We start from the raw sequence: 12784 nt of genomic DNA on the forward strand, positions 1-12784 counted from the left end.
GCATTGTTTAGTACTGATTTTCCTCAGAGAGGGAGTTTAATTCTCTGTTTTATGGACAGGTTTCTCTCCAAACAGTAATACTTTATTACTGTATTTTACAACACAAGCGATCATATACTACCTAGAAATACAGGGTGTATGGAGAGGAGGGGAAGACCCTAAGTAGCCCTTGCAAAACACCTAGGATGAGAGAGAATGGCTATAGTGTTGTTCACAGGGTCCTGAAGGTACAGTCTTCTTTAGAAACATCAGAAAGATGGGAAAATGGAGCCATTAATGTCCATCGATCTTCAGCTAATGTCCAGGAATCGTTCCTGTGTGTGCTCACATGTGCCAGCTGACACGGGTCCCAGAGCGCTGATTTCTTTTCAGTCCCTAGAGCTGCTCTTTTTTTTTTAAAGCTGCTGTGCTGACTCTTCAAAGGGTAGAAGATTTTCATTTGATGAATTACAGAGTTATCTATCCTTGTCTGTTAATTGCATGGAGAAATTTCTTTGTGACTTGTTTTCAAAGTCATAATGGTGTTATTTCTTACTCTATGTCTGTAAGGTTTTGAGTGGAAGGAAACTAAACTGTTCTGATACTATTTCAGGTAATTCAGATATTTGTTTTCATTTCTGGGTTTGGGGGCTACCTCAGGTTGTGTATTTGTTTCATAGATAAGACCTGCTGAAATGGTTACTATTTGGCATTTATCTCTATGAGAAATAGTTCCTTTAAGCAAGTTCTGTGCAAGAGCGGAGAGGCTAATCCCATGCCTCTGACAGAGAGTTATTTTTACATAATTATTTGTCCAGCCCCCCCAGTAACATGATATCAGGAAACAAAAAAGATAATGTGACACTGTGCTAAGTGAACCCCAATCAAGAAACTAAGAGAGACTTGATACAGTCTTTTCCTTTGTTACAGAAGTATGTTTTCCAGCAGATAGACGTGTTGGATTTTTCCAGCAGTAAGGTACATGATTTATTGGAAACTCACTGTTTACCGTGTTTCAGAGAAATAAAACGAGTGACAGGTTGGAAAGGGAAGACAAGGAAACAGGGTGTGCAGAGACACAGTAGGAGACAGCCCAGCCCTGCAATCGGGTGAAGAGCCTGCATGGTTTCTCCCTGCCTCAGTGTCAGCATCTCTCCCACACAGATTTTTAAGCACGTACTTGGACCTCAGCAGAAGTCAGCCAGGAAAATATTGTGAGATAAATAGTTTGGAGTTTTATACAGCTGTCATTTGCAGAGCATAGATTTGCTCATAGTCTTTTTTACTTTCACTCACATTTTGATCGTGAGGCTAAAGCATAGGGTACAGCCTGGTTGTCTCAGGCATCTCATTTACCTCCAAGTGGTAGATGCTGAATGGGTCGGTCCTTCTAAAGTAGATTCCCAAGTTTCCATCCCGAGGCGATGGAGAGCTGGATTTCTCCTGCAGGCCTCCAGCAGGAGGGTCACTGGGCTTTGGACACTATTCTGGGCTCGGAGGAGCAGGAATCCCTTCTGAAGGCTTTCACAGGCAGTTACCTCTGTCCAGCGTGGGTATGTACTCTGGGAGGATCTGTCTGCTGGATATGTGGCAGTCAAGCGTTCAAGCTAGATGATTGTTGGATCTTACCTGAAGTGTACATGACTTCCAGTTCCTTCCCAGTGCCAGGTTCTGTCAGAGGCACCTGATGATAGGGAGCCTTGCTCTGCCGCATGGGTGGGGTATGAGGTACAACCTGGAATAAAGTGGGGGTTTCCTCTGTAACATATTTTAGACAGCACAAGTGCTGCCTGTAGGAAAAGTTGTCTGGTCTGTGCTTTGCATTGGCATGTTTGGATTAATGCTGCTACCTTATTTCAGCATTAGGTGGTGGAAGGTGAACAAGACTTGTGTATTAAGAGCTGTTTCTGCTCTGGTTTCTGTTTCCCAGGGATATGAAGCTGGATGGTGGACGCCAGTGCCATTCTACTGGAGTGTGTCTGAAAGAGATAATTGGTCTTGAAGGTGTGGAGCTCGGAGCAGATGGGAAGGTGGGGATGCTTCAGTTCCTACTCCCTTAGATTTTATGTAATAAGGGAAAAAAAAGCTTAACTAATAACCAACACAAATATAAACATAAATTATAACATGCAGTGTAAAACAGTAGTTAAATGCTGCTACACATGGTGTGCTCACCTAACCAGGTGTCAGGCCAGACCACAGGCTGTAAATTCCTAAGGACAATCTGTGTGCTTATAAATAAATGAAAGCTCATATGTTTTATTTGATAGCTGTTCTGACCTCCTCGTAAACCAGTCTAGAGTCTGAGACTCATTTTTTTTCTTCAGTATTAAGTTATTTTTGGAAAATAAACCTATGAGAAGCAAGGCATAGCCTATTCCTGGCCAAGGGTACAAGCAGAGAATCAGTAAGCTCTAAAAATAACTTTGTCACAAGTTATTCATTCACACTTAGTCCATGTTGGGAGGCAGTAAATGATCTCCCACAACCATTGCTGTAAACTGGAGCTTACTTACGACACCAATAAGACTCTGCCAGACAAAATCCTAAAGGAAAAAATACCAAAGTGCTTAAGTTTAGCAATGTTCAAGTGATTTGCCTCTGGCAGCTCTGTGCTGAAGGGACTGGTGTAGATGATGCTGTTTCAGTAAAGAAGCAGCTGAAATCTGCTACAGATGAGGCCCGCTGAAAAAAACCCGACCAAACTGACATATTTTTAAATCTGACCCTTGAGTAGGATTTTGTAAATCCAGTGTATTAGAGCTTTTGTGTGTGTTTGTGGTTTTGTTTTGTTGAATTAATGCCTTTGCAAAAGCTTTTTTTGCAAGAATAAACGGACTGCACTGAAGCAGATGTAGGTGACTGGTGTTTATTCATCTGTGCCTAACTATTAAATCCAGAAAATCCTCCACTAATTTGGCTTCCCTTGCTTCCAGTTGGGATGCACCAAAGGCATCCCGCTGCAGCTGAGCTGGGCTGATAGTAACTGTCTGTCTGTTCTGAGTTTCTTTTTAGACGGTTTCATATACACAGTTCCTATTTCCCACCAATGCTCTGGGAACTCGGAGAAACACGATAGACTCCACCTCATCCTTCTCCCAATTTCGCAATGCAAGCCATCGTAGCCTTTCTTTGGCAAGAGCTAACAGCACCCAGGGGAGCATTGATGCAGGTAACTTCTCAAGAAGCTTCTTTAAATATACTTGCATAGCCTGGTGATAGGCAGTTATTATGAAGGATGGACATACGTCATGTTTTAGCCCCTTTTTTTGCTTAAATTAAGCAAAATATAGTCTCGTGGATAAAAGAGCTCATTCTCTGTTTGCTTAGCAAAGCTGGCTTACAAATGATGGAAAGTTAAGTAAACAAGACTGCTGGTCGTATTGACAGCCCCTGATGGCACTCAGCCTGCCTCCTGTCACTGGCATTGTTTGTTCTTCCTGCATCAGGCTCACCATTACCTCCCTTTGCTATGGAAAATTTACAGTGGCAACGTGGTAGTCATAAGCTGAAGGTGTAAATCATACTTGTGACCTTTATTAGGCTGGAAAGGGCTGTGTTTACAAAACTGGGCACAAAACATAAGCCAAAGCACTGCATGCTTAAGATATTTTGGCATGTTAAATGAAACAAATCAAAACATCTGCATAAACAGATGAAAACTTGCTGCTGGGATTAAAAGTCATTGTGGACCTTTATATAATTTTGCAGTTCTCTCAGCCCTAAATTCACATTTACCAAGTAATTCATAAGCTGTAGGTCCTCCATATCTTTGCAAATTGTATTAGTATTGAAATACTTAGAGTTTTCAAGATTTAGAGAAATCTTTTGACTCTTTCAAAAATCTTGCATGAAGATCATCTTGTGCATTATCTATGAACTCGTTTGCCACTTCTGATAAGTCCAGAAATTTCTTCATGTAATGAATTCCTTTCTTATATTTACCATTGTTTTATAGGTAGCGACCTGGGAGACTTTGTTGAATACGACCCAAATCTTTTAGATGATCCACAATGGCCATGTGGCAAACATAAGCGGGTTTTAATATTTCCTTCATACATGGTAAGTGATATGCAAAATTAGGTGTAGCACAGATAAATTTTGGTAACAATATTTTGAAGGTTGAGGTTACATTTGGCCATATTTTAAGAAGATTATTATTATTTTTAATCTACTAATAACAGATGTTTGGAATGCTTTGTTCTAAATGACAGTTACTTACTAGGACGTGTAAAAGCAAACTCGTGGAGGTATTACAAAAGTAAACGCTTTTATTACTGCTATATTTCGTAAATGCGTTAGATGAAAGGCTTGTTCAAACAATGTGTTATTCTCTCACATTCAGAGGAAAATTTATACTTCCTCTAATTGGCATCTACTACAAATAGGAGGATGCCCATTAGGGTTTTTCTGAAGTCATGAAGCTGTATTGTGTTTTGATGCTTATCATTCACTCCTTGGAACAGCACTTTGGTGTCTAGTAGAGCCTTTGTTTCCCAGGTATTTATTTCACCATAGGATAGTCCTTCCTTTAATTGCAGCAATTATGAGCAGAGCCTGTATGTTTTTCACTATATCCAAACCCGTAACAATACAGACACATACCTGTTCCTTGGTCTGTGCTCTAACTCAGTGTTTTCTGTGGTGAGAGACTTACTGTAGCCTTTCTTCAGCTACACCAAGTCTGTAGACTTTGGTGTGCTATTTTGGCAGGACTGTTGCAAGATGCAGTGCCATTGTATGCATGTGACCGTGTATCTGTCTGAATTATGCATCCAAAGTAGTAGTAGGCAGCAGGGAAAACTTTTTTTTTTTCCCCCAAAGTGGTGAACTAGTACTCTTACCTATATACAAATAGGATAGGATTTGAAACACTGAGGTCTAAAGTGCCATCCATCACCTCACTTAACTTGGAACAGAAGATATTATTTAAGAAACTGCTAATGTATGCAAAGATACAGTCTTTGTAGGATGTCTTCTGCCCCGACCCTGGTCTTTATTTGTTAATAGGGCTTTTGGGTGCTCCTTCTTAAAAATAAATGGATTTTAAGTGTTTCATGTAGGTTGAAGCTTATCTCCTTGCTGACAGGAGTGTTCTGCCTGTTGCACAAAAAGGCTTAATTGAGCTCTGAGGCTGTGTTTGTGCTAAATTTTCAAATGGGAAGTCCAGTATGTCCTCTGCTTACTTTCAGCCAGTTTTACTTTTAGGGTTGGCAAGTTATTTTTTGGCTGCCAACCCACAAAGCATCAACCTTTTATGGCAGCTACATCTGGGTGGAAAAACATTTGTTAGGTTTTGATACGGTTATTGTCAAGGACAGGAAACTGTCTTCCCTCAAAGAGAAAGACGTTGTTAACCAGCATCCAAAGTGAACATAGTTTTAGCAGTCATGGTTGTGTTTCTAACCTTCCTCAGGCTGCGAATGTGTGCCAGGCAATCTCTAGTCCTCTATGATCACCTGAGATCTTTGATCCTTTTTCATCTTGGTGTAGAGATGGTTGGGTGAGTCAAAATAGGGCAGCCAGGACAGTGTCCTGCAGGGGAGGTCTCTGCCCAGGAGTGGGTGTTTGATGCCCTTCTTCTCCATATGCTGGTTAGCCACAGAATTTTGAGGTCTATGTTTGTACCCTTTTTGCAAAAAGGAGCTGACTAGGGATCTCCACTGTGACAGAGGTATGACTAGATACTTTAAAGGTGAAAAATGTACTTCAAGGGCAATTGTTAAAATCAATGTCATTGTCTAGACTGTATCTGCACTGACAGGGGTCTCCCTGCTTTTTCATTTTCTCTAGCAGTTAATTACTGCCATGTCTGGAAACATGTTTTATTTGACATTTTGGGTTTTTTTGCCTGAATTTGCCTTCCAGCCATCACTTCTTCAGCACTGCCTGAGGGTCTGCAGCACTCCCATATCCCTCTCTGAAGGCAGGCACTAATCTAAGAAGGGGCTGAAGGACATTAAGTGCTGTGTTTCTTTTGTTGGTGAGAATCGCAGGCACGTGCCAAGAGCTCTCTTGTTCAAGGATTTCGCCTGCCCCTGGTTGAAGCAGCATAGCTGTGATGCCATGCAGGAGCTACGCAGCTTTGCAAGAAACCGAAGAGTGGGTGGTTGTTCTTCAGTGCTCGGCTGAGAGATTTCACAGGGGCTGGTGCTTCCTTCAGCCAAGAGAAGGGAGAAGAGGCAGTGCCAGAATGTCCTGGGACCTTGCAGGTTAAATAGGACTTTGCAACTCGAGCTGTGGGTGAGAAGAGCTTGTGCACTGAACTGGTGAATATAGGGCCATACTGGCTATGTGGGAGACTTTACTTGCATCCATATTAGACTTTCCTGACTCAGCTGGCTTTCCCCATCCCTGCATTTCACATCAGCGTGAACAGGAGCATAATAGGCTGTAATTTCAAGTCATTTTCTTCCTCGAATATAAAAATCGGCGTATGCTGCAATTAAAGGAAATTGCAGTCTGAGGCCAGCGAGAAACCTGTGGTTTTTTCCTGACCGTGCACAGCCATCGTGGTAGTGACAGATCTCTGCCAAATGACCATGGAACTGTAGAGCTGCTATACAGAGTCTCTGGTCCTGAGCAGAATATAGGTGTAATTACTGCCTCACACAAGTGCCGGAGCAGCTGAGAGTGGCTCTGATGTCAGCGCCAAACATTTTGTTGTGTGTGGAGAGCTGCAGCTTGTAATTAAAGTTTCGTTACTTGGCCAGCATTTAGCATTAATGCTTGGCAGCTGCAAGCTTGTAGATATTTCCCCTCTCCGGTTCCTTATGGATGTCAGAGCAATCAATGGGGGGAAGGTGTGCGAGAGGAATGTGAACACGTGGCGGTGTGGATGAGCGAGGCTGGATGCTGGGCTGCAGCACTGGCTGCGGGATAGAGCTGCATGCACCAACCGGTATTACTCCTGGGAGCCGGGCTCGTGCTTTGCAGGCCAGGATTTCTCCACTGGTAAAACTGTGTTGAGGTCTGTGTGAATGCTGCATCAGTAAACAGTGCAGGCTTTATCCTGAGGCATGAGACGGACAAAATGTGTGGTGTGGCTTGGATTTTACTCTGAAATACATGCAGTTAACACTCGGCATGCCGTTCCCTCCATTTTTGTGGAGCCCAAGTTTATTATTATCACTGACATTGACTTTATAGTCTTGTAATTTTACTGAGTTGAATTAGTCCTGACTTGCAGAGGATTTTTAACTGCAAGTCTTCAGCTGTTTTCAAGGAGCAGCTGAGCTTCCTCCTTGAAGATAGCTGTGGGGAAGGAGAAGTGCTTTTGGTTTGGTCTTTTTTTTGCAGTGGAGTTCCTGGCTTGAAAGGGTATACACTTCCCTGTTGCATTTCTAAAAGTAATACCCACAAACAGCCTGTCAGGGGATGATTCTGAAAAAGCAGCTTCAGTACTTACCCAACACAAATTCTACAGCTTCTATTAATTGTATTAGTCATATTTAAATCCTGGTCTACCCCGGAGAAATTATTTCACTTTGTGTCATCTTTGTAGGAAAGTCTACAATCTCTGCCACAATGTAAACAGTAAGAGGTAGAAAAATTTCATGCTGAAGGCCAGGGGGAGGAGGGAAACATCATGTCACGGTTAACAGATGTCTTCCTGGCTGATACTGCTAAAACAGGAATTCTTGCAGATTCTTAAATCTCTCTAGAATAGGAACTTTATCTACCAGACAGAGCAGTAATTTCTTTGCTAGAGTCTCATGTCGACCGGCGTACATCCAGACTTGTCAGTGCCTCCCTGGCCTCCCTGCATCCTTGCCAGCAGGAACAAACTCCTTTCGTGCAGAAGGAAAAAACCTCACTCGGCAACAGGCGTGAGGCTGACCCTGCAGTCCTGCTTTTGTTGGTAGCACAGAAACGCAGGAGTGTGTTAGCTGGCTGCTGTGCACTGCCAAAACTTGCAGCAAAAGAAGAAAAGCCCAGATCAGTAGCATCTTGACTTTGAGTGACCCTTGTGTAATAACATCCCTGCAATATCCATCTATCCGTGCCCAAGGGATACACATGGAAATTGACTTGGGTACTTAAGTACAATTTCAGTGCATTGGTTTAATTATGTCAAAATAAATTGACATCTCTACACCACTAATAAAAAAAGCATGTCGCAAAAGTCTGCAGTGCTCTTACAGCGGGCTGACCGTCAGCCTGCATTTGCCAGGTACTGCACTAGTGTTGAGCACAGCCAGGCTGCGTTATTAAATATTAGTCCTCCAATGTGATTTTAAAATTAGAACTGCTTGCTGCCCTGGCTATTTTGTCTAACAAAAGCCCTGCATGATGATATAGCGCATTCAGTCTCTTGCTTCCCCATTCTGTCTTTCACAAGGAGCATCAAGGTCAGGAGTACTCCGCTACAGCCAGCGTCCTTCGGTGCCATCACCCTATTCTTTAAGCTGCTTCTGTAGTTGTAAATTAAGCAGCTCCAGACTTCTTTTTTATCAGCTGCTGACCTTGTACCCAAAAGTCTCAGGGAGCAGAGGATCACAGTGGTGCTATATATTCATATTTAAACCCTGTGTTCTATGCATTTAATGCTATATTTGGCTGAGACTCCAATAAACCAGTTTTGTAACAATGACACACTGTATTAATTGAGAATTATTCCGGTGTGTTAACCATATAAAATAAACTGGCACCCTTCCATGTACTTTAATTCAAAGAAGCAGTTTTGAGATTATTTGCTTTGTGAAATTCAAAAGATTTCAGTTTAAGATTCTTGAATGTTAGTAACTTTCTAACAACAGAAAGTTGTCTTTTAGTCTTCCTTTTCCTTTTTTTTTGTTGAGGTTTTTTTTCATTATAAATAAGGAATCACTTCCATTTTCCATCACCATTTTAAGCCTTTGCTCTATCAGGATTTCCCATATATATGCATCTTCAGCCATAATCATATGAATTAGGTTACTGACAGTTTATAGCTACATATCTGGTCACCTATGGTATGCATTAAGGTAGCCAGGCAGCACAGAGTCATTGACTTCTTTTCATTTGTTATGTGGTTGAGAACTTAGTGTTGACCTACCGAAAGTCTGTTAAAGGTACCAGTCTTCTGTCTGCTCTCTGTGAAGTAGATTTATCAGGGGTACACAGTAACGACAGCTGAAGAGAACCTATTATATATCTTTTATTTTATTCACCTATTTTATTCTGATTTTATCCTTCTTAAGCAGGTGATAGAGGCATCTGAGGCTAGATCATCTTTTACTGGTAGCATGCCAAAGTAGGATTTATTTTCAACAATATTTCATCTTGCCAGTCTTTCCAACCATTTCAGGCATCCTCCCTCCTCCCATATTTATGAAACTATATATACAGTTTTCCTATGAGAAAGCAGCTGCTTGAAAACACTTGTGAATAACACACAAGCTAACCTCCAAGTTCAAAACTGCCAGCCATGCAAAAAGTGTGCAGAGTACAGACTTCGGCCGAAGCATTCATCATGTCATCCAGGCATCTGGCAGCTACCATATATCAAGGCTTTCATTTGTCTTGTGCAACTTCCATCGCCAAACTAAAATACACATACACAGATTTGTATACAGAGAATGTGAACAGAGCTCATGAAGGAGTATTGCTGAATACTGAAGTGAAATGTGTTTTGTGCAAATAAGCTGTGAGAAACAAGACAGACATTTCTGGATGACAGAAGTTGCAAACATTTGAGATCAGAATTTGAGAAAGAGTGTGGTAGTTCCCAGTGCCTCGCTCATGTGTCTGACAGCTCTGGGAGTACTGAGTGCCTGCCTGGTAGGGAATACATTATCTATAAGAAAGCATGTTTGGATAGAAAAATGCTGTGCTCCTTCTAGGGAAATATTTGCAAGCCCTTCATAAAATTTGGGACATCGATGTTGAACAGTGCTCTTACACAGGCAATACCAGAATTGTTTCGGACAGACAAAAATCCACGGCATTTACAGTCATGTCTTCTCCTCAACATGGCAGCTTCATTTGGGACTCACAGAAGCGTAAACGCTAAGCAGAGAGCAGGCAGCAAAGGATGCTGTTAGGGCAGAGCCCTCCCATGTCAGATACCAGCTGGCCCTCGTGGGTCGCTGGGCTACCCCAGAGGTTTCCTCTGCTCCATTCCTCATGGGCAGGGGCAGCAGTGGGGGTTGCTGCTTGATGCCAAGCTGTTCGTGGGGTGCAGGAGGTGCCCTGGGCAGGAGTGGGGTTGGGGACCGGGATTTCTGTGTAGCCTCGTGAGTGCTGTGCCCCAGCCATGGCATGACAGCGGGAGGGATGCTTGGGTGTCTGGTCAGAAACAGAAGGGGCAACTGATTCAATCACTCACACTAATTCAGTATTGCTTTTAAATTACCTGTCAACAGATACTTTCAATCACTTACACTAATTCAGCATTGCTTTTAAATTACCTGTCAACAGATAGGTTTTTGGTTTTGGTTTTTTTTTTTTTTGCTGCCTGCCTCTCTGGTGGGCAGGGTCCCACATGCACACATTTCTACAGGCACCAGCTGGGCAAACACCATCCCACTACTCAGACAAAGTTTGGCTTCTGCAGCAGCTATGGAAAAAAAAAATAAGGGGGGGGAGGGGGAAGAAGTTGCACAATTCCTTTTCTTGAGAATAAGGGCAGTTAGCTGAGGTCTCCAGCATGGCACTGACAAGATGAGACAGCTGCCTTAGAGCCAGTGTGTTCAAACATGCTGCCGTTATCCTGTTACATGAATCAAAACCAGCACACACCAGCTTTCATCTGGATTTCATTATTGTGATTTACATCGTAGAGACTGTTGTCTCGCAGGAAGCAACAGTCTTCGGAATTCGGGAGGAGGGGGGAGAGATTCTTATCAACAGGACAAAATTGACAAATCTCTGTGTTTAAAAATAGCCGTACCTCCTTACCATTTTCAGTTTTAAGCAGTCTGCTTATTCTCAAGCCTCTGAGTGCTTTGCTTTAAATAAAATTTTTAAAAAGAGCCTTTCTCCTTCTAAAGAGAATTTAGCTGAATTCTGGCAAATCTCCCACAGCCTGGAGGAGTCCCAGGTAAAACAGTCAGTGCCTGCAGAGCGTCTGTGGGGAAAGGTGCACCCCGGGGGGCTGCCGCTGCTGTGTGGCAGAGCCCGAGGCTCGCTCCCCCTCCGCGCAGTCACCCCTGGAGCTGGGGTCACGCTGGCACCTGCTTGTTAGAGGTGAAAGCAACTGAAACTTGCTGTCCAGCGTAATTTCTGTGCGGCCCTTCAGCTGAGTCCAGAGGACGGTCAGGCCCTCTGTCCGCTGCTGGGCCGTTTGTGCTGCCAAGGGGATTCTGTCTTGCACGTGAGGTTCGTGCATGTTTGCATCCTCCTCTGTGCGGGGAGGATGATTACCTGGAGAGAGCCAAAGGCAAGTCTGCCAGAAAAACCCGTGATCACTTTGAGGGAGATAATTAAGATAAAACTAAGGAGCTCCATGGTAATGGAGAGCAAACAACAGGCGGTTAGTTTTGCAGTGAAGCATGAAATAAGGTGTTGTATAGCTCTGCACAGTAACACTGAGCTCAGTCTTTCTAGAATTGCCCAAGACAACCAAAAAATACTGGTAGTAACTAAAATCATCTTTGGATTTAATAGCAGGTAACCTTTATGTGCTTAGAGATTCTTGACTACGTAAGAAAGAGCAGCAGGGACCAATGTTTCTGCACTTTGAGCAGCAGATGGCACAGGTCCAAATTATGTTATGTGGCTTGTTTCAATCGTCCTCTTATAGCAGTACTAAGAGGAACCCTGTTAATAACACATAAAACTCCCAGCATATCTGTGTGTCAGAAGCACCCAACTTGCTGATGATCCTCTGGCAACAAAACCAAGGAGTGGGCAGGCAGGCAGGCAGCGACATCCCAGGGAAAGACAGGAGAGGAGTAATTAGTAAGATCTTCATTCTTCTGCTTCAGAGGGCTGAGCCCTGCTGGGTGAGATGAAGAACATGATAAGCTGTCTGCAACAGAGACATGGCCGCACGGGTGCGTGCCTACGTCCTTCCAACCTCAGCAAGATTAAAACCAGGCAGACCCACACATTCAGTTGAAGCCTTTACCTCCAGCCCTGACTAGGGAAGGTTTTTCCTCCCTGTCTTTTCCTCTCTTCCTTTTATTTAGGCATGGTAGCATGTTGCCCTGCCTCAGTGTCAAGATAGTGTATGAAATTTTAACCTCAGTGGCACTGCAGCATCTGCCTGGACCTGCGCTCAAGCTCATCCATATGCATGCAGGGCAGCAGGGGTGGCTGAAGGGGGTTGGTGTGGCATTCTCCTTTTTGATGATTTCTTATAACTGGCAGCTTTCCTTAATAGGACAGAATTTCCGTAATAAATTGTCCCCTTTATTTTAGCAAAATTTGGACTGGTGCTTAACACGTAACTGGGTCGGAGGGGGCTTGCAAACTTTTATACTCAAGACAACAGCACAAAACTGTTGTGTGTGACGTGCCCAGCAGAATTACCTGCCAGGACATAGTGAGGAACAATTTATCTGGACAGATGGTGCTTCTCACACTGCAGGTCACATAGCAGAATAGTGTGTATGGCCATAACAGTGCACTGTAGCAAGAAGCTGATTTTTTCCTCTTTATTACAGAATGTTTACCTCAAATACTACTGTGGGCTATTTAGGGCATACTCCACTTTCTTTTAATTTCCTGTAATTACCCATTATTTCAGTACCATAGCTCCTAAATAAAGTGCAGGAGAAGTTAGGTGTGTTTTACTCCCGTTCATGCTTATTTCTGATCCAGCCAAGGACACGATCAGATAACAAGAGTTGTCTGATTGCTCTCTAGAGCCATTACACTC

The 12784-nt window shown here is 43.1% G+C and overlaps 2 protein-coding genes across 7 annotated transcripts in view; one reads left to right on the plus strand and one right to left on the minus strand.

Annotated features, from left to right (window-relative positions):
• CABLES1 (Cdk5 and Abl enzyme substrate 1) overlaps positions 1–12784 on the plus strand; it is a 76093-nt gene that overhangs the window by 55537 nt on the left and 7772 nt on the right. For both annotated transcript variants that reach the window (XM_075023120.1, XM_075023121.1), the window contains exons 5-7: positions 1910–2009; positions 2995–3151; positions 3938–4041. In XM_075023120.1, coding sequence (XP_074879221.1) covers positions 1910–2009; positions 2995–3151; positions 3938–4041 — 361 coding nt within the window. The remainder of the gene's footprint in view (positions 1–1909; positions 2010–2994; positions 3152–3937; positions 4042–12784) is intronic.
• Positions 1–12784, minus strand: part of SLC35D4 (solute carrier family 35 member D4) — a 104775-nt gene that overhangs the window by 12471 nt on the left and 79520 nt on the right. For 2 of the 5 annotated variants that reach the window (XM_075023138.1, XM_075023128.1), the window contains one exon: positions 10545–11902. In XM_075023138.1, coding sequence (XP_074879239.1) covers positions 11885–11902 — 18 coding nt within the window. In that variant the 3' untranslated portion in view covers positions 10545–11884. Of the gene's footprint in view, positions 1–985; positions 1715–10544; positions 11903–12784 lie in introns of those variants that run through there. The other 3 variants (XM_075023133.1, XM_075023130.1, XM_075023139.1) reach the window with 3 other exon arrangements.

Source organism: Buteo buteo, chromosome 3 (genome assembly GCF_964188355.1).
Source record: "Buteo buteo chromosome 3, bButBut1.hap1.1, whole genome shotgun sequence".
NCBI lineage: Eukaryota > Metazoa > Chordata > Aves > Accipitriformes > Accipitridae > Buteo > Buteo buteo.